Source organism: Lepus europaeus, chromosome 4 (assembly GCF_033115175.1).
Source record: "Lepus europaeus isolate LE1 chromosome 4, mLepTim1.pri, whole genome shotgun sequence".
NCBI lineage: Eukaryota > Metazoa > Chordata > Mammalia > Lagomorpha > Leporidae > Lepus > Lepus europaeus.
Window position 1 is genome coordinate 138,945,824 of NC_084830.1, and position 25,762 is coordinate 138,971,585.

General features: G+C 46.1%; 1 protein-coding gene across 4 annotated transcripts in view; it reads right to left on the reverse strand.

Moving 5' to 3' along the window:
- Positions 1 to 5,749: 5,749 nt before the first annotated feature.
- LOC133757974 (protocadherin alpha-C2) overlaps positions 5,750 to 25,762 on the reverse strand; it is a 130,086-nt gene continuing 110,073 nt past the window's right edge. For 3 of the 4 annotated variants that reach the window (XM_062188992.1, XM_062188991.1, XM_062188989.1), the window contains one exon: positions 5,750 to 7,973. In XM_062188992.1, coding sequence (XP_062044976.1) covers positions 7,663 to 7,973 — 311 coding nt within the window. In that variant the 3' untranslated portion in view covers positions 5,750 to 7,662. The remainder of the gene's footprint in view (positions 7,974 to 25,762) is intronic. The other variant, XM_062188990.1, reaches the window with a different exon arrangement.

Sequence of the window (25,762 nt, forward strand, 5' to 3'; positions counted from 1 at the left end):
CTTTACAGACACTAATTCATCTTAGTTTTATTTCCTGATATGTAGTTAGACAGTAATATAAAAATGTACTTTGAGGGGCCAGCTTTGTGCTGTAGTTGGTAAAGTTACCCATTTAAGACCTGGCTGCACCACTTCCAATCCAGGTCCCTGCTAATGCACCTGGGAAAGTATTGGAAGATGGCCCCAACTGCTTGGGCCTTTGCACCTACCGGGGACACCCAGAGGAAGCTCCTGGTTCTTGGCTTTGACCTGACCCAGCCCTGGCCATTGCAGCCATTTGGGGAGTGAACCAGTGGATGAAAGATCTCTGTCTTTCCTCTTTCTCTCTCTCTCTGGAACTCTTTCAAATAAATAAATCTTTTAAAAAAGAGAGAAAATGCATACTTTGTTGATATTATTAACACACATTACCAAGTCTTTCAATAAATCTAACAGCTATAAGGAGCAGGCTCCAGTTCTGCTACTTGGGAACTAAATACTTCTATTAATGTATTCAGAGAACCAGAAACAATGGTGTGTGGACTATTCTGGAAAATGGAAGAGAAAATCTTGCAGCCTCTGCCTTGGTCATCCTGAGGTCAAAAGTGTAGAGCTCCATACAAGGCCTCCACTTGATGTTTTCTAAGCCCCTGAGCCAGCCAGGCCCCCGGGACACAGGCCTAAGGCACTGTGTTTCTTCTGATACATCAAGTCTGCATTTATTACGATAATTACCTGCCACACAAATATATGGCCTGAACATTGATTCTGAGATCACACACTGACCTAATATATCCACTGGGCCAAACACCACCATCAATTTTTCACACTGTTTCAAAGCCAAATACGCTGCTCAAATATTTAAAGGCATCTTGTATCCTGGTGAATTGTTGACACCATAAGTTAGCCCAGTGAAATCATAATCTTTTGGTGGAAAGGATGGGAAAATGTGCAATTTTATGATAACTAAGGAAAGGCATATTAACCACAAGCCTTTCTTATGGTGTTTTTTAAAGATGAGAAAGGCTGGTTACACCCAAAATTGAGCAAGCTGCAGAAGTTCTCAGAAACCATTGATCTTGTTTCCAGGGGCCACTTTTGAAACATGTATAAAAAGTTTAATGTGCATTTTCATCTAATTATTCCACTCTTTGGAACTTACCCTGAAGGCATGACTGCACTAATATGCAAAATATGATTTGTGTTCACTGTAGCACTGTTCTTTTTTTCAAGATTTATTTACTTTATTTGAAAGAATTAGAGAAAGGCAGAGACAGAGACAGAGAAGTCTTCCATTTGGTTTACTCCTCAAATGGCTGCAATGACCAGAGCTGGGCCAATCCAAAGCCAGGAGCCTGGAGCTTCTTCTGGGTCTCCCACATGGGTACAGGGGCCCAAGGACTTGGGCCATCTTCCACTGCTTTCTCAAGCACATTAGTAGAGAGCTGGGTTGGAAGAGGAGCAGCCAGGACTCCAACTGGCACCCATGTGGGATGCTGGTACTGCAGGTGGTGGCTTTACCTGCTACACCACAACACTAGCCCCAGGAATGTGATTATTGTAAAGTCACATAAAATTCATGATGGCCTTCCAAATTTCTTCTCTGTGACACATCTAGATCATGTTTTACAAAATTCAGGCACTGAATTTATCTTTGCAAACAAATGCTATTTGTTTCTAATAGCAACAATCTGGATATAACACAAATGCCATCAGTAGAGAAACACTGAATGTATTATTACATTATATGTGGCCATTATAGGAAATTAAGACAGAAATTTTTTAAATGATTAGAGTTAACCTGGAAAATCTCCATGTTATGTAAGTCTAAAAAGTCTACAGGGAATAGACATATTGTTTTTGTCTTTTTAAAAAAGATTTATTTATTTATTTAAAAGGCAGAGCAAGTGAGGGAGAGAGAGAGAGAAAGAGATCTTCTGGCCGGTGCCAAGGCTCAATAGGCTAATCCTCTGCCTTGCGGCGCCGGCACACCGGGTTCTAGTCCCAGTCGGGACGCCAGATTCTGTCCCAGTTGCCCCTCTTCCAGGCCAGCTCTCTACTATGGCCAGGGAGTGCATTGGAGGATGGCCCAAGTGGTTGGGCCCTGCACCCCACGGGAGACCAGGAGAAGCACCTGGCTCCTGCCATCGGATCAGCGCGGTGCGCCGGCCATTGGAGGGTGAACCAATGGCAAAGGAAGACCTTTCTCTCTGTCTCTCTCTCACTGTCCACTCTGCCTGTCAAAAAAAAAAAAAAATTAAAATTAAAAAAAAAAAAAGAGAGATCTTCTGTCAGTTGGTTCACTCCCCCAAATGGTCACAATGGCAAGGGCTGGGCCAGGCTGAAGTCAGGGTCTCCTATGCGAGTGCAGGGGCCCAAAGACATGGACCATCTTCTGCTGCTTTCCCAGGTGCATTAGCAGGGAGCTGGATCAGAAATGGAGGAGCCAGGACTCAAACTGGCACCCATATGGGATGACAACATTGCAGGCAGTGGCTTAATTTTCTGAGCCACAACATCAACCCCTTGTTTTTATCTTAAAAAACAAAACAAAAACAAAAAACCCCAAACCTATGTGTATGTGAGAGATATAGAAATTTTTTTAAAAAATGTGCATAGAGAAAAATGTATGAAAACATAGCTAAATTTTTTTAAGACTTATTTTATTTATTTGAAAGGTAGTGTTAGAGACAGTAAGAGGGAGACACAGAGAGAGGTCTTCCATCCGCTGGTTCACTCCCCAAGTGGCTGCAACAGCTGGAACTGGGCCAATTCAAAGCCAGGAGCCAGGAGCTTCTTTTGGGTCTCCCACGCAGGTGCAGGGGCCCAAGGACTTGGGCCATCTTCCACTTCTTTCCCAGGTCATAGTAGAGAGAGAGCTGGATTGGAAGTGGAGCAGCCAGGACTTGAACCGGTGCCCATGTGGGATGCTGGCACTGCAGGTGGCGGCTTTACCTGCTATGCCACAGCGCTGGCCCCAAGCTGAAATTGTTAACATTGGATATACACAGAAGGGAAAATTAAAAGAATCTGGTGAGGATATTAGTAAGTTTTCTTAATATACCTCTGGCTTATTCAATTTATTTAAAAGAATATTACTTTTGGGGCCAGCGCTTTGGCACAGCAGGTAAGGCTGCTGCCTGCAGTGCTGGCATCCCATATGGGCTCCAGTTCAAGTCCCAGCTGCTCCACTTCTGATCCAACTCTCTACTATAGCCTAGGAAAGCAGTAGAAGATGGCCCCTGCACCTGTGTGAGAGGCCCAGAGGAGGCTCCTGGCTCCTGGCTCCTGGCTTCAGATTGGCGCAGCTCCAATCGTTGCAGCCAATAGGAGAGTGAACCAGTGGATGGAAGAGCTCTCTCTCTCTGCCTCTCCTTCTCTAACTTTTTCAAATAAATAAATAAATCTTTTTTAAAAAAGAATATTACTTTTATAATAAAAATTCAATGTCACCTAAAGTTAAATAAAGATTAGAAGCAATAGCACATCCTAAACATAAAAGCTATTTAATCAGTCCTCCTGTATGTTTACGCATTGGTTGTCAACATTTTTTTTATTTGAGAGGGAGAGAGAGTATGAGAGACAGAGTTCCTATCCACTGGTTCACTCCCCATGCCTCTAACAGCCTGAATGAAGCTGGGAGGTGAAAACTCAGTTCTAGCCTCCCATGAGAATGGCTGGGACTCAACTTCTTGAGCTATCAGCTGCCTTGACAGGAAGCTGGGATCAGACTTGAGAGCCCAGGTTCTTCAGGACGGGGTGCAGGTATCCGAATCCCTAGGCCAAAAACCTCCCCGTGGTTGTCAATATTTTTCACCTCTGCTGTAAGCTACCAGCTGAGTGGACGTCCGAATTGCTCATGTTCTTTGTGGGTTGAAGATGCTCAGGTCACATGACAATCATGCAACCTAACACACCCTCAGCTTTATGCTTTCCAGGACCTCACTTCTTTAAGAATTTTTTTGAATATTTATTTTAAAGGCAGAGAGAGAAAGAGAGAGAGAGAAAAAGACTTTCCAGCCACTGGTTCACTCTCCAAATACCAACAACAGCTGCGGTTGGGCTAAGGTGAATCCAGGAGCCAGGAATTCCATCTGGGTCTCCCTCGACGGCGGCAGGAGTCCGGTAGTTAGGCCATCTTCCACTGCCTTCCCAGGCCATAGCTGAGAGCTGGACTAGAAGCAGAGCAGCGAGGGCTGAAACCAGTAAACACTGGTTCCCTTCACTCATTTTAATTAGGAAAACAGGTTTAAATAGCTCTATCTCTGCAAAGGGGGCAAATAAATGGAGAAAATTATTATTATTAATAACTACTTAACAAGCAGTATTATGCTAAAACTTTTGGGGACTATCTTGCCAAATCTCCACAATTACAGAATGTCTGTGATACAAGTATTACCACTTGAGAAATGAGGAAATTGAGACTGAAAAACTAAAAGTTTGGCTTGCCCAGGGTTCACCACCCCCAACTCAGTAACAGAGCTATAACCGTTCATTACAAATAGAGTCACTATAAATTCTAGCTATCCTAGGACAGTTCCAACCTACATCTTGAATCCTGATGTAACTGTTGATGGTGTTTCTTTTCTATTTCAAAAATGGACTAAAAAAAGTTATATGGCCATTTTATCTCAATCTTGGTACTACTGAAATTTGGGGCTGGAAAACTCTTGCTTGTGAGGTGCTCACCTATGCACTGTAGGATATTTAGCAGCATCCCTGGCCTTCACCCATAAGATGCCAGAAGCACCTCACACCAAATAATGGGAAAAAATAAGTCTCCAGACGCTGCTGCAGGCCAAAATTGCTCCCGGTTGAGGACCACTGTATCTAAAACCTACACTCATAAAAACTTAGCTACAGGAGGATAATATAATCTATTTTATAGATCATGTACTATATAAACCGAATTTACCCAGTAAAGTGGTTAGCACATACTCTGTACTCAAATAAAAGTTAACTTTTCAGTGACATTACTTCGCTTCCCAATTGTAGAGAGGTACAAAGGCTAAACAAATAAAGAACAAGAAGACTGAGTGCTCTAGTGGTAATGGTTGGTTGCAGTGGGAAGGGACCCGGCAATCTCCTGGATACCCATGTTGTGGAGTTTGATTCTTGATTCCATTTGGGTGTTTTCTTGAGTAATGAACATAACAGCTAGGATGATAGCCAGGGCGTGATGCAGCAAGTTTCATACTTCAGCAATCTTCTTCAGTAATAACAGCTAATAATAGTCATTGTTCTGTTTTATCCTACTCTTATACTTAGAAATGACCACCATTTCTTTCATACCACCATTTTCCATTTATTAGCAAGAACAGAAGAAATACCAATAGCACCAATTAAAAATGAATCCACATGACTTGTTTTATCCTTACAGCTGTAATAACTAGTAACTAACATGGATTGGAAAGCACTTCGCAAATTTAAAAAGTGCTGTACAGATACATTATAATTATCATCATTAATAAATTAGCCCGATTCTCCAAGTTCAAAAGGCACGTAAGGTCAGATACATGGGCTTCAATGGGGCAAAATGATCACAACCTACGATGTAGCAATGGTTCACATGTGTTGCAAGCAAGTTTACCCCATGCAATCCTGCAGAGCTGAAGTTACACACCCTTCAAAATGTGGAGAATGAAGCTAAAAGTAGACAAGACAGTCTTTCGAGATTTAATGCCTATTTTTAAATAACAGACTCCTACCTCTTTTATATTAACTTTCAAATAGATAATATAATTAAACTTCTAAATTGTATATACCCAAATTAAAAACTCTTATTTAAGGTGACTGCAAATTTTATTATTTTATATGAACTGACATTCCAGATCACATGAAAGTTTCAAAGCATTCTGCAACTTCAAAGAGGTCAGATTGGTAACATTTGTGCTTGCACACCCTCAGGGAATATTTTCAGTATTCATTCCAGAATCGTTACTAGAAAAAAACAGCTTTATCCATGCCCTTGCCAGCAGGAATCTTGGCAAGAGATGGCATTTGGCTGACCATAAATAAAATTCCTTGAATCACCAGTATCTTGATTTAAGAAAGAAATTTTACTGTGTCTTTTATACACAAAAGCTGATTAACAATGGTTAAAAAAACACTACTCCACTTTTTCACAGGTGTACAAAAGGAAATATAATGGAGTTACATTCAACAATAAAGCTTAAAGTTCACTCTAGGTAATAGTTGCATTAACATTCACATACACAAGCACAGAGTTAAGAATATTTCAGGAGTCTTATATTAGCATACAGCATACATATGGGAGATTGATTTCAGGTAACATCATAGGTGTTAGTAAGATTAGCAATTCAGAGTGTTCTAGAAAAGGGAAACTAAACCAAAGAGAAGGTGTAAGGCTAGCACACCAAGACAAGTCACAGAATTAGAGAATTGAAAAATCTGCTCACTGTATGTATGAGAAAAGAACATTTTCCTTCAATTTCTGGGTCTCGATATAGTTGGTTAGAGAAGGTTGTGTATTCAAAGTGCACATAATTGTTTCTTAGAAAAGAGAGAGAAAGATCTTTTTATTTAGTAATTAATACATGCAAGAGGCAGCCCCCAGAGTGACCTGAAAGAGTAAAGCTGTGATTGGCAGGTGGCCGGTATAATACAGATGTTTCAGGCAATTCTCTTAAAGCACTTCTGTAGCAGCAACGATAATTTAAATGGCTGAATTCTCTTTTTGAGGGGAGTATAGGGGGGGATGTATTCATCATATTTCTCTTTTAAAGATTTATAGCAATAGACTTTCTCTTTTTTAAATAAATCTATCAAACAACAAACAGCATAAAGTGAGGTGTTGGGGTTTTCTTTCTTCTTTTGCTTTTGCATATGTGTTGTCAGAAAAGGACTTGGCCTTTTCATAAACATTGTGTGCAAAAGAATTCTGAGTAAAGTGAGCACAAGGACATATACAGGAAACACGGCAGGTCTGCTTCTGCTGCCCTGGCTAGCCCTCTGTGAGACACTGAACTACTGGCTTGTGGTCTAATGCAGGGTTCATGATTGACGACCCGCAGCCAACAGACTTTAGGAGCCCCTAAAGCCTTGTCACTGAGGGTAGTTTTGTCCACAAGACGGTGGCCGCCACCTCTTGAGTCGTAAGATTTAGAAAGTCTGGTCCTTTTCACTTTCACGTTTCCCCTCCAAACTGGTGACTCCTGCTGTCTGTCTGCCTTTACTTCCCAGCCCTTCTTGTCCCCACTAGGCTTGTCCGGCCCATCCCAGCCAGTGTCTGGCACTCACATGCCCACAGGGGTCACACATACCCAGTGGCCACAGACACCCAAGCTGCTCAACCTCAAAACCTTGCAGCCTGCCCTGCGAGTGTCAAGACAGGATCCCCGGAGCACAGGGCAGAGAGTCCAACCTCTCACTGGCAGGGCTGGGAAGCCTCTCCTTTGCGGCGGAGGAGAAAGGAAACTTGGGTCTGCTTTTTAGGTTCTGAAAACAAGCCAGAGTGGAGAAAAAGAGTTAACACCAGACTTAGTAAAGCTTCGAAGACAAAACCAGTTACATGGGATTGAGACAGACAGAGGGAACTTTCTGCAGATTGGAGGTCTCTAAGAGGGCTCGTGGAGACGGGAGAAGGGAGCAGGGAACCACTACATGGGAGAGATTTGCCATTATTACAAAAACTGGCTGAGTGGCTTGTTTCCGTCGGGGACCTCACTGGTCACTGTTGTCAGTCGTGCTGTTCCCTTTCTCCTTTTTCTCCTGGGTCTTGCTACCCTTCTTCTTTTTCTTCTTTTTCTTGGTCTCCTCCTTTTTGCCGAAGGTTATGAAGTCACTTTTGTCAATTTGGTTGTTAGTAGGCTCCTGCCGGATGGAGATGATTGCAGGAGATCCTGGGATAATGAATTTGTCTGGCAACTCACCGGGACCGGACTGCTTAGGGTTGCCTGGTCCGTACTTGAAGGTCCAGCTGTTGCTGTTGACACCAGCGCCGACCGGAGGGGACACCTCTCCCGCCTCTGGTTCTGAAAGACAAACCATCACAAATGAGTGACAGGGTCAACACATGCCCCCGATGCCACTCTGCAGGGAGAGGAAGGCTGCACAGACCGTGGGTCCCCAAGAAAGGGCGGTTATTTTTTCAAGCCTGGAAGGGAAGCGCTGTGTTTGGACAAGAGCAGGAAGGCAGACTTTCTCACCAGAGTGCCCAGGAGTCTAGTTTTCTAGTAACATAGTTCTCATTGTTTGTGAAGAATTCCCCAAAGAACATGGCTGTGGTGACCTTGCCTGGGAATGGGATGGGAAATGCACAGGACTTAAAGCAGAAAATGGTACTCTGAGTGCAAAAGATTAAACTCCGGCTACAAATATTTTTTGACTCCTACTCTATCTGAATGGAAGAGAAATAGGTAGAATCAGTTCTCCAATCCGAATTCTCCTGTAGTCATCTGGAGGAGCAGTGAGACAGCAGAGAAGAGATGTGGAGAAGCAGGGTGTCAGAGACTCGCCCCAGCAGGGAGGATGACAGCCTGTTGCAGGTTGCACCTCTGGATGGAGCACCGGGAGCCAATTTCACTTTCCAAACTGAATCCTTTCCCTTGGTGTGTGCCCAGTCTGGGATGTACATTTGAGCAATTATAAGCCAAGTTAATAGATGCAAAACTCGAGACCTGGAAAGCAGGGCTGGGGAAGATTTTTCTGCCAAAGGCTTTTTGGGTATTCACAACATCATCTGTGGGCCATACACAATCATCAACTTAAAAATTAGCCTGCTATAGTTACTGAATTTCGACTCCCACCCACGGTTGCCCTGGCAGAGCCAGACCCAGCGATTTGGTGGGCCTTCTACGGCCCATGAGCTGGACATTCCCCACCCAGCTCCAGAGGAGAAATGGATTAATCATACCTGAAAAAGTTAAAGGGGATTCCAGAGGAGAAGTGAAATTTGCAGTGAGTCTCAGGGAAATAATTCCGCATCTACAGGGGTTTTCAATGTAAATCTTTCCCAAGAGTCTCATTGGAAGACGAAGAATAAAGTGTATCAGTAACTTCTAGAAGAGTAGAAGTCAGAGCCAGAGGCAAAAAGTGATGATCTTTCTGGGCAGTGTGATCCCAGTGGCTGTGACACTGGAACCCTTTGACAACACAGCAGTGCTTATGTCTCTGACGTTGCTCCTTTAGTGGATGAGAAAATATCTACCACACAGGCCACTTACGCTCACTGCAGTCTGGACTGTCTGTGCCCCACATTTCCACTTCCCCACCTCCTACTGCTCCTCAGTTCCTCAACTTGGGGTCCCTGAGCACTACTTTACTTTTTAAAAGATTTTTATTAATTTATTTGAAAGGCAGAAATACAGAGAAAGAAGGAGAGAGTGAGAGCAAGAAAGGTCTTCCATCCACTGGTTCATTCGCCAAATGGCTGCAATGGTTGGGGCTGGGCCAGGCTGAAGCCAGGAGCTTCATCCGGGTCTCCCATGTGGATGCAGGGGCCCAAGGACTTGGGTCATCCTCTGTTGCTTTCAGGCACATTAGCAGGGAGCTGGATCAGAAGTGGAGAAGCTGGGACTCGAACCAGCATCCATATGGTATACTAGCCCTGCAGGGGGAGTCTTAACCTCCCATGCCACAGTGTGGGCTTTTCTAACACTGCTTGTGTCAAGTTAACTACAGTACTTCCAAAATCAATGGTCACATTTTAGTCCTCAACTTAGTGAACCTCCCAGCAGCATCTGTCATCCGCTTCTTCAAACTGGTATGCGCATGAATTTGTCATGTAGAAGAATAACCCCCATCGGTTCTTAGCTGGACTGGAACCCTGCTATAAAAGGCAGATTAAGAAGAGAAAAACAAACAGAAGTTTATTAACGTGTATATGTCATATGTACATGAGAGACAGCCGAGGAGAGGACAGCCTGCAAGGGGCAGCTTTCAATTACAGGTCGTATAGCACCTTCAGCAAATTAACAGTAAATTTTAAAAAAAGAAGCAAGACAAAAGAAAAGGACTTTGAGTGCAGAGAGGCAGCACCTGGGGGGATGGCAAGTCCGCGACAGACAAAGGCTAGCTGGTAGAGCGTGCTCAAGTCTGCTCCTCTGGTGCCGTCTCCAGGCTGAAGAAAGCCCCAGACTGTCTTCAGTTCTCCCTGGTGGAAGGCAGTGGGTAAAATCTTTGTCTCTGTAAATATATGTCCTGCTTTTAGGTAAACAGAAGGAGGGCGGAGAGCTTTGCTGTATTTGAATCTTCTTAATTGCCTGCAGCTCAAAAACCCTTCACATCTCAGGGTAAGGGAGCATATTCTGGCCCCCCTCACCCCCAAACATCCTCAGCACCTTTCTCCCTGGCTGTTCTTCCTCAGTTTCCCTGAGGAGCCTCCTCACCTAGGTCACCTGTGTGTTGGAGTTCCCATGACTTTGGCCCTATACCCTCTTCTCTACCTCCTCTCCATTCTTTGCTTTAGGGATCTCAGTCACCCACAGGGATATAAATACCATCTCATCATGCTGATGAGATGCAGATTCACAACAGCCTGCATCTCTCCGTGGCCCCATGCCAGGTATTCGCACATGGCCCATCCGGTATCTGCACATGGGCATCACAAACTGAAGGAATTTGAAACCAAACTCTTGACCACTCTCATCTATTCCTTTGCAAATCTTTGGAGCCTCAGCAAATAACAACCCATGTATCCCACTGCTGAAGCCAGGAGATTTGGAGCTAGCCTTCATTTTCCCTTCTTCTTCATTCTCCATTTATAATACATCACCAAGACCTGTCCATTCTGCCTTCTAAATATATGTTGCACCTGTAGTCTTCTCTCCATTTCCACTTTCTTGGACATCACTCTGCTCTGCATCACAGCCAAGCCTGCCCCTTGTTCAACCTGCTTCCACTTTTGCCTCTCTCTAATCCTCCACACAGCAGCCAGAGTCATCTTTATGCCTTAAAGATTTATCCTTTCCTAAAAATTGCAGTATAATATACATACAGTAAAATCCTTTAAAATTAGAAATCAGATTACATCACTTCCCTGCTGAAAATTATTCAAAGACTTTCTACTGTCTTGAGAAAATAAAAACCAAACTCCTTACCATAGTATATAAACCCTTTTAATAATCTGATTTTTTTTTCCAATATCTTCTAAAAATGTCCTTCCTACCACTGTAATCCAGCCACACAGGCCCTCTTTCAGTTCCTCAAACATCCTATGGAACTGCTTTTGCCTCAAGATCTGTTCACTTATTTTCCTTTGGTCTCAAATGACTTCTCCATTCTTCACATCACTCCTCTTTCTCCAAGTTTGTATTCCAATGCAACCTCCTCAGAGTGAATTTTTATGACCAAACTAGCCAGGCAGCACCCTTTCAGAGGCAGGAAATACACCTGTTGATTCACCGACATATAACCAGTGCCTAAAACAATTCCTGACCCCTTACAGGTTTTTAATAAGTATTTTCTGGGGGCCGGCATTGTGGTGTAGCAGCACTGTTATGCTTCTGATCCAGCTCCCTGCTAATGCACCTGGGAAAGCAGTGGAAGATGGCCCAAGAGCTTGGGCCCCTGCCACTCATGTTGGGAACCTGGATGGAGTTCCAGGTTCCTGGCTCTGGCCTAGCCCAGGCAAATGACTGTTGTGGCCATTTGGGGAACGAACCAGTGGATGGAAGATCTCTTTCTCTGGCTCTCCCTCTGTGTCATTCTGCCTTTCAAACAAATGCAATAGATCTTTAAATAAATAAATAAATAATTGCTAGTTGAGTGAATGAACGAACTGGTGCGAGAGGTGGAAGTGGCATCCACTCTCCACTGACAGCACTCTCAGAGAACCTCAAGACAATGAGGTAATGCATGCAAAGTGCCAAGCCTCATCCTTGGCGCAGTGTAAGGGCTCTATATATGGCATCACATATGGCCTGGGAAGTATTACACAGCTCTTGGGGCTAGGAGGGCAGCATAAGGATATTTCAAATTTACTGCAAGCAGTAAGGAGAGATAGCAAGAAGCTTTCTTCCCCAAACCTTTGTCCTTACCTCATGCTTCCCCAGCACAACTGACATAATAGCACTCTGAAAAGGGGGCAATATTTTTTCTCTGAGACTTAGGATTCGTTCTTCTAAAAATATTTGTATTTACAGCTGAGAGGCAGAGATAGAAAAAGAGAGGGGTCCTATTCACTCTTCCAAATGTTCCCCAATGCCATGGCTGGGCTGGGATCAAGCGGGGAGCTAGGAATACAATGCAGGCCTCCCCCATGAGTGTTAGGGGCCGGACTGGGACTTGCAGGGTCTGCATTAGCTGGAGGCTGAAGTCAGGAGCCAGAGCTGGAAACTGAACCGAGGCACTCTGGTGTGGGATGTGGGTGACCTAACAGGCATATTAACCACTAGGCCAACTGCCCACCACCCTGAAACTAAGACTAATTTCTTTTTTTGCTGTTTATCTATATTTATTTTTTTAAAGATTTATTATTTTTTGAAAGACAGAATTACAGAGAGGCAGAAGCAGAGACAGAGAGATTTTCCATCCACTAGTTCACTACCCAAATGGCTGCAATGGCCAGGGCGAGGCCAGGCCAAAGCCAGGAACCAGGAGCTTTATCCATGTCCCTGACATGAGTGCAGGGGCCCAAGCTCTTGGGCCATCCTCCACTGCCTTCCCAGGTGCATTATCAGGGAGCTGGATCAGAAGTGGAGCAGATGGGACTCCCATACAGGATGCTGGACATCGCAGGCAGTGGCTTAACCCATCACACCATACACCAGGCCCAACTAAGACTAATTTCTACCATCTTTCTAAAATAACCAATCTGTAATTGCGCTCAATCAGAATCTGCCTGTTTACAGTTCAAATACAGGCTCTGTCTGAGTCTGAGACAAAAATAAGAAATGTATTTAAAAACCTCTGATTTGGGGTGGGTGTTTGGCACCGGGATTAAGATTCCGCTTGGGATGCCCACATCCCATATCGGAGTACCTGACTTCACGCTCCACTTCAGGTTCGGGCTTCCTGCCACTATGCTCCCTTGGAGGCAGCAGGTGACAGCTCAAGTACTTGGGTCCCTGCCACCCATGTGGAAGACCATATTGGGTTCTGGGCTCCTGGCACCCAGCTGTGCATTACGCAGGCATTTGGGGAGTAAGTGGGCAGAAGGAAGATCTATCTGTCTGTCACTGTTTCTAATTATCTTCAGCCACAACTAGGGCTCTAGTTGAGGCCTTAGGACTGTCATCCTGAGATGACAGCAGAACTCATTAAAGGGTGCTAATGACCCTGTCCAGAGGCAAGGAAGCCCCTCACAGCAGAACTGCCACTTTTACTTGTAACTGAGCTTCTTTGGCAGGGCCTAACTCCAGCTAGGGGCCAGTCCCAGCAAACAATCCATCAAGTGCGTGCTGCTTCTCTCAGGAAAGGACTGCCTCCTTTCCCCCACCCAGCTCACTCCCAAAGACAAACCCAAATTTGAAATTCAGTCAGGATCCAGGTAAGTGGAGCTCTCGGAGCCTAGAAGGAGGGTTTCAGACATGCAGCGAACAGGCAAGAATCTGAATCTTCAGGTCGAACCCTTCTCGCATGTTCAGGTGACAAACTGACAGTACTTAAAAGTTCTAATAGAGTATGCTCATAATTATAAAGAAAGAAGCTTTTGCCTTTGTTTGGTATTGGTCAATTTTTTCACAATGGGTAAAGATACATTTTAAAGTCAGAACAATATGCATTTAAGAAATCACATAGTTCATCTTTCATTTCTAGCACTGTCTCTTGTAAGTAATTGGCCACTTCATGTAATCCTATAAATCCACTGTAGGCACTGCCCCAGGGTCTTTTGGGCAGAGTTCCCAGCTTCCTCTTTTCAGCTAAAGGAACTCTGTCTTCCTGAGCCTTTGGAGTGAGCCTCCAGGGATTAAGAACGGGCCCAAGGCTTTGCCCATGCAGCTGCAAGCACATGTCCTGAACACTGTGAAGCCAGGGACAGGTGTGTAAACTCATCCGGAATCCCCGTTCTGAACTGCTCTGGGTGATTACCGAGGCCAGGAAGCATCTTCTGCTCTACCCGGATTTCCCTGGACGGAAGGGCACCGAGTCACCTGGAGCACACGGCGTTCAGCAACGTTCTCAGAGGGGCTCGGCCTGGAGACCGCTAAGCGTGCTTAATTCCCTTTTCCTCTCTTCACCCTGCTTTGTTCTCCTCCCAGAGAACCTCAGTTCACTCATCCATAAAATGGAGAGAATCATTTTCCCGCCTACATCACAGGGCTATCCCTCCTGCATCCCTCCCGCGTGCCCAGTGCAGGGCTGAGTAGCTCTGTATGAAATATGATTGTGGTTCTTGCAAGAACTGTAGCAAGTAGATACGGCTAACAGCAACATCTGTTTTATAGATAAGGAGGCTGCGGCCCCATGGTAGAGCCTGGGACTAAAATCTAACTATAAAACTCACAACTTAAACTGTACATCAATGTCCTTTGGTAACCCTGAAGCATTATACAAATGTAGCAATTATTATGGTTATCTGTTTCGCTGCCGTGGGTGCAGGAGCCTCTCTAAGCTAGACTCGGTGGAAAAGAGAAGAGGAAGGGGGAGGGGTGTGAGCGTGGGGGGAGGGGTGCGGATGCGGGAATGACAAGTCAGGAAAATCACACACCCCTGTCTCCAGGTCTCCGCCCCGCCCTCGCACTCCCCATTCAACCCTTTGTTACCATCTCTGGATTGCAGTGCTAAGGTTAATAAAGAGCTTCCAGAAAACCCATCATTTTGATTAAAGCCGGGGCCTATCTTGCCAGACAGCACCCTGGAGCCTGCTCGCTCGGCTAAGTCAGAGTAGCCTGCAGAGGCTATTAACTGATTACAGCCGCTTCCGGCGCGCCAGACGCTCCACAGGACTGCTCGCTCCCGGAGCGGGCGGCGGCCGCAGCTCCGACTGCCCAGGGAGGAGGCCAGGCACGGGAAGCTCTGCAGATTTGGGGTTTGCAAGAGAGCACCAGGATTCCTGGGCAGGGCCACCTTCCTTCTCCCTGGTCCCGGCTCCTCTGCTACCCAAGCAGTCCCTGCAGTCTTTCAAGCAGTTTGCGCCTTCTTGGCTGTGAGCAACCATTTCACTTCGCTCTCTCCCCGTGCCAGAACTTGGCAGATCGTAGAATCATAAGCAAATGTTCAGGCTGAGCAAAGGGCAGAAGCCATCAGCCATCAGCCTTCCGAGAGCCCAGGTCCTACATCTCGAGCTCCTTCCCCACCCCCTCTCCTGCCATTTGTGGGGTTTGCAGCCCGAATGGACAAGCTCCGCCTCCCCCTGCCCGCCAGTCCTTTATGAATTGGGCAGAGCTAATCTGAGTAATCACAGCCCACAACACACAGGGGAATCATGGCCTGAAACCCAAATCCTGTCCAGGATCAGAGAGAGAGAGAGAGAGGGAGAAAGCTAAAACCACTGGGGCCAGCATCCGCCCGTGCTTCTTAGTCCTTCATCTTCCCCGGAAACCAGGGAAGGGGAAGCTGCACGCCCTGTTCTCTGCAAGGCCTCGGCTCTGTCATCAGCATGTCCCGGCTGAAACCTGGCTGCAGCATGTAAGCCATGTGATGTTCTGCAAATTATTTACGGTCTCTGGGCCTCAGTTTTCCTCTGTAAAGGAGATAATAATAGCCCCCCGCTGCGTTGAGCTGTTATAGGATTAGATGGGATTATCCTAGAGCATTTAGCACAGTGCCTGTTGTAAAAACTCATTAAACTGCATTTGTGAGATCAGAGCAATAGAAGAGTCATTTGGTTTTTTAAGGATTTGATTGATTGCTTATTATCAATCAGGCATCTTATTAAGCATTCTGCATATTCATTTATTGAAATTGAATCTTGACTCATGATAATTAATTTAATTACTTTTATTTATTTATTCATTTAAAAGATTTTCTGGGCCGGTGCCGTGGCTCAACAGGCTAATCCTCCGCCTTGCGGCGCCGGCACACCGGGTTCTAGTCCCGGTCGGGGCACCGATCCTGTCCCGGTTGCCCCTCTTCCAGGCCAGCTCTCTGCTGTGGCCAGGGAGTGCAGTGGAGGATGGCCCAAGTGTTTGGGCTCTGCACCCCATGGGAGACCAGGATAAGCACCTGGCTCCTGCCATCGGAACAGCGTGGTGCGCCGGCCGCAGCGCGCTACCGCGGCGGCCATTAGAGGGTGAACCAACGGCAAAAAAGGAAGACCTTTCCCTTTGTCTCTCTCTCTCTCACTGTCCACTCTGCCTGTCAAAAAAAAAAAAAAAAAAAAAAAAAAGATTTTCTGGATGTTTCTTCATCTATTTTCATCTACTTGAAAGGCAAGAGTGACCAAGAAACAACTTCCATCTGCTGGTTCACTCCCCAAATGCCTGTAATAGTCAGGGCTGTGCCAGGCTGAAGCCAGGAGTCCTGAACTCATCCAGGAGTGGCAGGGACCTCAGTACTTGAGCCATCATCCGCTACCTCCCGGGATGCATTATGAGAAAGCTGATGGGAAGCGGAGGTGCTAGGACTCAGGCCTCTGAAGTGGGGGGCAGGTGTCCCAAGCAGCAGCTCCACCCACTGCACCACACTGCTCACCCCGTTTCAAAGGAGTTTTATTTTATAGATAGGAAATCTGAAGGCTGAAATTACAGCAAGACAATTTTTCCTGAATCACACTGGAATTTGATAATGAAGCTGAAACATTATTCTCACACGTATGCCCCATTTTTGATTTCTTGTGAAGTCTGAGGGGTGGGGGAGGAGCCAGAGTGGAACCTGACTTCCAGGGCTAAGTGTTTTGATCCCTGGAGTTGGGAAGGCTGTGTGTGTGTGTGATGGAGCCCAAGGGAGCTGTGGCTCCTGGGTGCTTCACCCTGGCTGGCTGAGATGCCTCTGTCTGGAAGATTCTGTGGCTGTTTGGTGCCTTGAGCCACAGCTGGGCTAATTTTCAGTAATCTCGGAGCGGAAGAGATAAATACACTTGGCATATTTTTGAAGCCACAGCTCTTGCTTTGTGCCCAAAATAACTCTGTCATTTCTAGGTTAAGAGAATAAAGATACCATGAGCTGCGAGCTCAGACTCAAACACTGGGATGGCCGCATTCAGACCGCCCGGCTCTCCACACTCAGCTTTAGAAAATAAACCTTTTGTTTTCCTTTTTTTGACTCCCACAACCCAGCAGGGCTCAGGCAGCCTGGCCTTGAGTTTTCTACCTTAGTTCCTGGTTGCTAAAGTCCCCCAGCGTGTAGGGAGAGCAATTCCTCAAAAATCTTCCTCCTTCAACCAGCTATTATATCCTGGGGCAAGAGAATGCTGAAGACGCAGGCTCTGGGGTCGCACAGACTTGGGGTGGGGGGGTCTCAGCTTCACCAGCTCTTTGCGGTGTAACCTTGAGCAAGGACCCTGGCCTCCAGGCGCCCACTCTTTCATATGGAAAACAAAGACAGCAACATTCCTCTAATGGGATTGTGAGCAGTAAGAAGCCACAGCGCTCACTCGTAAATCAGAGAGACTGACATCCGCACGCAGAACGCTGAAATAAAGTGCAGTACTGCTACCATGCGGTATTCCTCTAGGAGCCTGACCGCCCCTTTAACCACCGATTCCTGGAGCCAGGACTGTCCCCAATGCTCCCCTCCCAGCCAACCATGAGCCTGTCCCCAGAGGTCACTGAAGATTCCCCGCTGTGTGGTTTTCCAGGTTAGAAACGGTTGCTAGGGAGAGAGCTCTTCTCCGGGGCCCTCTGAAGGAGGCAGATGATGAAACCAAGCCCCTCCATGGTGCTCCTGGTGCAGACACCAGCAGGGCCAGTGCTCCAGGCTCTCAGTCTCCCTCCCAGAGCCGAAACTTTCTTTACAAATCAGCCTCTTACTGAGAAAACAAATTCACTCAGTTGAGGGCGTGGCCCAGCTAACCCTGATCATAGGTCACTTATCTCCTCTACAGAGAAAAAGTAACACCCCCTGCCACCTGTGTGGAGGGCACACACAAAATTGTTAGCAGTGGCTGCCCCACTGAAGGTGAGCAGGACTGAGAGAAATGGACATTCTAATATGAACAATGCTGTAGTATTTAGTATTTACTTCAGCAACGTGATTGCAGTATATTTTAAATATATATTACTTTAAAATGCGTACTTATAAAAATGTGACGAAGCACCCACTAACCACTGGCTCTGGTTATTTCCGCGGAGCGTGACTGGAAGCAGGAAACGAGGCACTACTGGTTTTATTTTAGTTCTGTACAGATTTAATTTGTCATGATTTTTTTTCTTTTAAAATTAAATCAAAGAGAGACATTAAAAAAGAACACTAGCTCCATACAGCTTAAAAATGAGCTGAGACAAAATGTCACTGCCCCAGATACCCTGCCCCAGAACCAGGACTTGGAGCCAAAGGATAGTGGAGGCTCCCTTGCTCATCAGTGAAGAAGTTCAAGAGAGTCACAGCACAGTATTAAGGCCAGCAAGGGCCTTCCAGGGCCCTGGAACCCAGCCTTGCGGGGACCAGAGCCCCCAGTGCCGCTTCTTCCTTCCGCACAAGCTCATGGCAGGAGTCTTCCCTAGGTTTCCCACTGCCTGCCACACCGGAAACTCCACGAGGCGTCCTCATTCTGCCTAACAATAAAATGGCTCTGGCTCTGGTTGGGTTTTCAAACTTTCCTCCTGTACCCTCCCCCCTCACGTTACAATCTGTGCATCTTACAACCTGGCAGCAGGCCCAGGCTCTGTGTTGCTGTGTCACTTCTCAGCCTTGAGCAACCATTTCTAGACAAGCCATGCTGCAGGTGCACTGAGGGTACAAAATGGAGAGACTGTCAGGAAGAGTGCTGCCGCCCTCGAAGCAGCCAGGTAGGGCAGGGCCCTGTGCGCCCCCAGGGCCCCCTCAACTCTGGGCGCTGCGGCACCACACCCCTTAATCTGGCGGAACCATTCTCAGTGCCCTGACTGCCCAGCATTGTGCTCAGCACCAGGAGTACCAGATAATCACAGCTGTGCGGGACTTTCTGTGCTTACCACGAGCTGACGGCTGTGAGAAGCATCCTGCATGCATCAGCTCATTCAATGCTTCCCAGAGCCTACAGATTTTCCTCTTACCTTTTAATAAATGAGGCTGCATAATTAGGAAGTGGTACAACAGGGATTTGCAGCACCGTGCAAGGCCACATGGCCTGACGGAAGGCAAAATCTAATCAAACCCACCCTTCACTTACTACATTTCTCAGATCACATCTACCAGAACTACCTAAGAATATCCCCAAGGTCATTTCCTTGTATTAAAATAATTCTTTAAAGTTGCATCCAGGGGTCGGTGTTGTGGCATATATAGTGGGCAAAACCGCTGCCTGCAATGCAAGTATCCCATATGGGCACAGGCTCCTGTCCCAGCTGCTCTACTTCCAATCCAGTTCCCTGCTAATGTGCCCAGGAAAAGTAGCAGAAGATGGCCCAAGTACTTGGGCCCCTGCACCCACGTCGGGGACCTGGATGAAGCTCCTGGCTCCTAGCTTTGGCCTGGCCCAATGCTAGCTGTGTAGCCATCTGCAGAATGAACCAGCAGATGGAAAATCTCGCATTTTCTCTCTGTAACTCTGACTTTAAAATAAATCTTTAAAAAAAGAAATAAATAACAAACCCAGTGGCTCTCCATTGCTGTTAGACAAACTAGTGAGTTTTCAAGATATTTAAGGCCCTGCGGAATCTAACTTGTCTCCCTTTTTGATCTCATTTCCCCGAAGCTCTGTATCCCGTCCTGCTGATCAAACACTCCCATCACATCCAGCCAGCCAGTGCCCTCGTGCCATGTATTTTGTGTATGCATTTTTCTCTTTGCCTGGACTTTTCTTCCTCCTCGCATGCTACTTCCCATCCTGTGCTAGTCAGTATTAAGTAATCTCTGACTTGGTCCTCTAAATTCCCAATTCCATCTTCTGAGGTCCCACAATGGGCATTATTCACAGTCACCGAGACAGAATGTGAAAACATTCTGGGGCCCCTCTCGGGACAGGGAACCAGCTTACCTCATTCACAAGGGGTTCGTATCGACTGCAACATGCACAGGTCCTGGGTGCCCCTCTGGACAGGCCCTGGTAGTTGCCCTTGCTCCCTTCCTCCTCACTGGACCTGCCTACGTATGACACTGTTGTGGTCCTTGTCACACCACACTGTGGAATTTACCCCTTGACATTCATATTTTTCTTGACATTTCTCCCTTCCCCACCAGCTGAGGGGGATGGGACTGGGTTATAGCTGGTATGATATTCGCATGACCTAGAACACAGCTTGTTCCGATGGAAATGCTTGGTGAACAACTGATGACTACCTGAGCATGGAAGTTTCCAACCAAATTCTATACTGAAGTCAAGCCAAGCAAAGCGCCCTGGACAGGATACATTGCACTTCACTTCTGTGTGTGTGTGTGTATGTGCGTGCGTGCGTGTGTGTGAGAGAGAGAGGGAGGGAGGGAAAGAGGAGTGAGGGCTTTAAAAAGAGAAAAGTAGTGATGATGAGAGTGTAGAGCTCTAGGGAGGAGGTTTTTGAAGGTCTTCCTAGTGCCCTTCAAATCACAACCATGTAGAAGGCCATTATCCTTTTATCCATTAGGTTGTGACCCTAAGTGAGAAAAGACCAAAGAACCCAATTCATATTTCTAAATCCCCAAAGAAGCTCATCTTCTCTACAGAAATTTCCCAAAGGCAAATATTCAGAATCAATCAATGCTTGGCTCATCAGAAGGGAAGTGATGTGACACTGAGCACTGACTAAACACAGCACCACCGACTCAGACTGCAGGGAGCGAAGTTAAGCCAACATGCTGGTGACACAGGGGCCCACAGGGGCTGCCAGCCTCTGAGGAGGCCCTCTCTGGGATCGCATAGCATAATCCCTGTCATTAGCATCTGCTGCTAAGAGTACAGAGCGGCCCTAAGCTTCAGCGGTGCCCAACCTGTTAACAGGAAGCAGCTAGTGTGAGACTAGATCACCATGCAAGATGTTCCTGGAAAGCAAACCAGTCCTGAGGTGCATACATATCCACAGAATCGGCCCCAAACCCATCCCCAAGGCTGGAAGCATCACGAGGAACATCGATGGGACTTAGGAGTACTCACCAAAGGGTCACCCCCCGCCCCAACTCCCAATGCAGTCACACCAAGTCACACCTCTCTGCTTCCGCTCAGAATCCCCTGCATATCAGCCAGCTTTTTGTCACTCCTCAAAATACCCAAGAGAAACTAGTTATGAAGGAAGCAAGTTCATTTTGGCTCACAGTTTTAGAAGTTCATGGTCCAAGATCAGGTGACCCTATTGGCCTGGCACCTAAAGGGAAGTAGATGGGAGAATGCAGACAGAAAAAGACTGTATGGTGAGCCAGGAAGCAGAAAACAGGGAGAATGCTTGCTCGTGTCTATGTGGATCACGGTGCCCTACCCTAACAACCCCATAACAGCCAATCACTCCCCAAAGACCTCATCTTCAGCTACCACAATTGGGTCAAACCTCCACTCTGTAAGTGTCATCAATCCATGACACTGCATGAATTAGGGAGCCAGATCCTGCTGCAACTACAGCACCTCGATATGCATTTAATCTGATTTCACCTGACACATGCTAGATGCATTCAAAGCAGGCCATATGCAATACCCCATCCCCTGGCATCACTGGACGGAGAGTGGCCTTTCCACTGGCTACCAATGCCTGATGATAGACCCTTTCAAGATGGGCCTGTAGGGGCCAGTGCTGTGGCATAGTGAGTAAAGCTGCTGCCTGTGGGCACTGGCATCCCACATGGGCACCAGTTCGAGTCCTGGCTGCTCTACTTCCAATCCAGCATCCCTGATAAAGGCCTGGGAAATCAGTGGAAGATGGCCCAAGTGCTTGGGCCCCTGCACCCACATGGGAGACCTGGAAGAAGCCCTAGCTCCTGCTTTCAGCCTGGCCCAACCTGAGCTATTGTGGTCATCTGGGGAGTAAACCAGAGCCTCTCTCTCTTCTCTCTCTGTATCTCTCTCTCTAACTTTCAAATAAATAAATCTTAAAAAAAAAAAAAAAAAGATTGGCCTGTAAACGACCCAAAAAATACTATCCTCCCTTGCTTGTTCACCAACACTGAAATAATACTCTCAAGCCTGTGGCAGAGCAGTATCACTTAGCCTTTGACATAATAATAACAAGGCAGTGGAAACGATTTCCCTCTTCTCTTCACCTTTTCACCTCTGCCCACAGAGAGGGGAACACCCATCAAATCAATGCTTCCATCCTTTGGGTGATATGCTAGGAAGAAAATGTTCATCTTTAGCTCTATTTTCTTACTTGTTCTTCGCAAGAAGAGCAGTTTATCTGATTAGAGATTCCTGAAGTCTGAATTTACATAGGCATGCTTCTTGGTTGGACAAAATCACTGTGTTTTCATGACACGCCTCACCTTAACTCCCTGTTTCTCCATTCTAGCTCAGTCTCCATTGGGTAAACAAATTAGAACAGGTCCCCTCCTTACCAAGAGAGAAATCTGTCATCATTCATTTTCTTCCCTTGAATTTGGGAAGTTGGAGACCTTGTAATATTCTCCAGTTCATCTTTATCAATAATAAACTTGATGCTAATTTTGATGACTCAGTTGGCTGCTTGCACCTAATTAAGATTTGGAGGAAAAGGAGAGTGTGATTAATTAGTTTCTACCAGACTTTCAACAATTCATAGCCTTCAAAAGGGCGTTAACATATAGTCCACACTCACTACACCCTCTTCATGGTCCTAATATGCACCTTATTTTACCTTCAGTGTTACTGACACACACACACACACACACACACACCCCTCTGCCTGAACATGAAAGATACTGTGTCAGCCTACCAAAGATGTCCACATGCTAATTTCTGGAACCTCTGAATCTCATGCTACATGGAAAAAGGAATGTGCTGACGCAATTAGTTTCAGGACCCTACCAAGGAGATTTTTCTAGATTATCCAGGTGGAGTCACACATGCCCTTGTATTTGAAAGAGATAAGTAAGAGAGCCAGAGTCAGAGACATATCTGAAGGGGCTACACTGCTGGCTTTGAAGATGAAGTCGGAGGCCACAAAGCCAAAATGCAAGCCAGCTCTAAAGTTTGGAAAAGGCAGGAAAATGGATCCTCCTCCAGGGTCCCTCGGAGCTGCCCAGCCCTGCCAACAACTGGATTTGAGCCCAGTGAAACCTGTGTTGAGCTTCTGATAACCAGAACTGTAAAATAAGAAATTTGTAATGTTTTAAGCACCTGGCTTGTGGTAATTAGCTACAGTTCTAGGAAACAAATAGAAATTTTGGAACCTGGAAGCAGGGTGCTGTTATAAATACCCCAAAAATGTGGCAGTGGTTTTGGCAACAGGCCATAGACAGAGCCTAGAAGAATTTTGAGGAGCAGGGCACAAAAAGCCTAGATTGCTTTGAACACTCTGTCAGTAGAAATATGGATATTAATCAGAGAGGAGAGAAGGGAGGCGCATGAGAGAACAAACACACACTGTCTTAGAGAACACCTAAACTGCCATGAACAGATGTTAGGTCACATGTGGACTTTAAAGGTGCTGCCATGGAAAGCCCAGATGGAAATGAGGAACATATACTGGAAACTAAAGGAAAGTGGCTCCTTATCACATAGCAGGTAGAACACACTTCACTGTTAGCTCAGTGAAACCCATTTTGGGCTTCTGGCCTCCCAAAACTGTAAGTTGTTTTAAGCCACAACGTTTGTGGTAAGTTACAGCAATAATGAGAACCCCTCACTCACTCACACACACACACACACACACACACACCCCGTTGGCCTGGAGCCCACACAATGAATAGTACTCTCTAAGTTACCAAGAGATTCTTTTCTCTCATCATACAGAAGAAAATTGTAATAATGTGTTAAGTCTACAGCAGGCAGACATGGGTTCAAACACTGCCTTTGCCATTGTACTTATTAACTGATTCAACAAATATTTCTTAAGCATCATTATGTGCTAGATATTTTACCTGCACTGGAAATATAACAGTGGAGTAAACAATATTTAATATGGGTGGGCATTTGGCCTAGCAGTTAACTACCAAATCAGATGCCTATGTCCCATATTAGAGCACTTGGGTGCAACCCCTGGCTCTGGCTCCTGATTGCAGCTTCTTGCTAATGCGATTCCTGGAAGGCAGCAGTGACAGCTCAGGGAGCTGGGTTCTTGTCGCCCACATGGGAGACGTGCATTGAGTTTCCCCCTCTCAGCTTTGGCCTGGCACAGCCCCAGCTGTGAAGGGCATTTGGGACTGAATCAGTACATGAGGGCTCTGTCTGTTTCTCTCTCATTCTCCCCCCTCTCAAATTAGTTAATTAAATTTTAAAAACACTTTCACTAGATGTGTGAGGTAAAGTGGTCACTTAATTCTTATGGGCCTCAATCTCGTTATTGAAAGTGCGAAAATAATTCTGTACTGTCTTTTAAAGTTGTTTAGGTACATAAGGTATACAAAATGCTTATCACAATTCTTAATCAATAGTAGCTATTGTTAATGTTTCTCTTGTTCTCAGAGACTATTTCTACAACCCAGAAGGCAGTAATGTAGAGTTTAAAGACTTTAAAAGTTGACCAACAAGAGCTGGCATGTGACAGAGCCAGTTAAGCTATGCCATGTGATGCTGGCACCTCTTATAAGCACCAGTTCAAGTCCCAGCTGCTCTGCTTCTGATCTAGCTCCCTGTTGATGTGCACAGGAAAGCAGTGGAAGATGGCTCAAGTACTGGAGCCCCTGCCACCCATTTGGAAAACTCAGATAAAGTTCAAGGCTCCTAACTTTGGCCTGGCCTGGTCATAGACAGAGCAGCCATTTGGGGAGTGAACCAATTGATGGGAGATCTTATTCTCTCAGTTTCTCCCTCTCTCTATGTCTCTCTATCTTTCAATAAATTAAATAAATCCTTTTAAGAAATTGACACATGAAGAGTCATCTATGGAGAAAAGAATTTCTGTATTCTGTGACTCATCATCAAATGCATAACTAAACTCAAAGACTCAGACTTACAGGTGTCTGTCTCAGAGCGGTACACACACCTAGGGGTGCTCTTATCACCCAAATCTGTACTCTCCTGCGTGCTGGTGTGCAGCTAAAGTAAACACTCCTGTGGTGGAGACTTCTCCCCTTGCCACAGACCCAAAGGGTATTCACTGGACTCCGGCTGACTACGGGCATAGAAATGTAAAAGGTATGTTCCTGGGTAAAGCAGTATCTATGACGCAGAGTCAAAAAGACAAAAGGGAAGACTTGGGAAATGTCAGGTCACTGCTCATCGTGGTCCATGAGCGCTCCCTCGAACAATGGCTGCAGTCTGATGTTGGAAGTAAGCCCAAGCTGGTGGGTTTTTCTGGACTATGAACAGCAAACTGGCTGTTTAGACTTCCTGTACAGAGCAGGATTTATTTTAAAGTGTATTTGGCTGTTTTACAGGCAATGGCAGCTATAATCTAGAGGTCTGAGTACATTGTTCGGGATTTGGCAGACGAGGGTTCTGGCTCTAGTAATGGTAAATTTCTTACTCTGAGTCTCTTGTGGACCGAAGGCCAGTTCCTAAGTTACCTTTCCTACCCTCCTCTCCTAGAGCTCTGATGCGCGAGTCTGACTTCTACAGAGCTCTCAACATCCTGACTTAACAGCAGCACAACATTCTCCCCCTGATTTCCTGAGTTCCCCCACTCTCTAGCCCAATTCCTCAGAGACGGGCTGTTCCAGGCAGCGCCACTGCCAACGAAGCTGTCCGTCCCCCACGAGATGGCGAGAGGTACAACGTCCACCTCCAAGTTCCAGCCTTGTCCTGACTGTGGCTAAGAGACTCCCA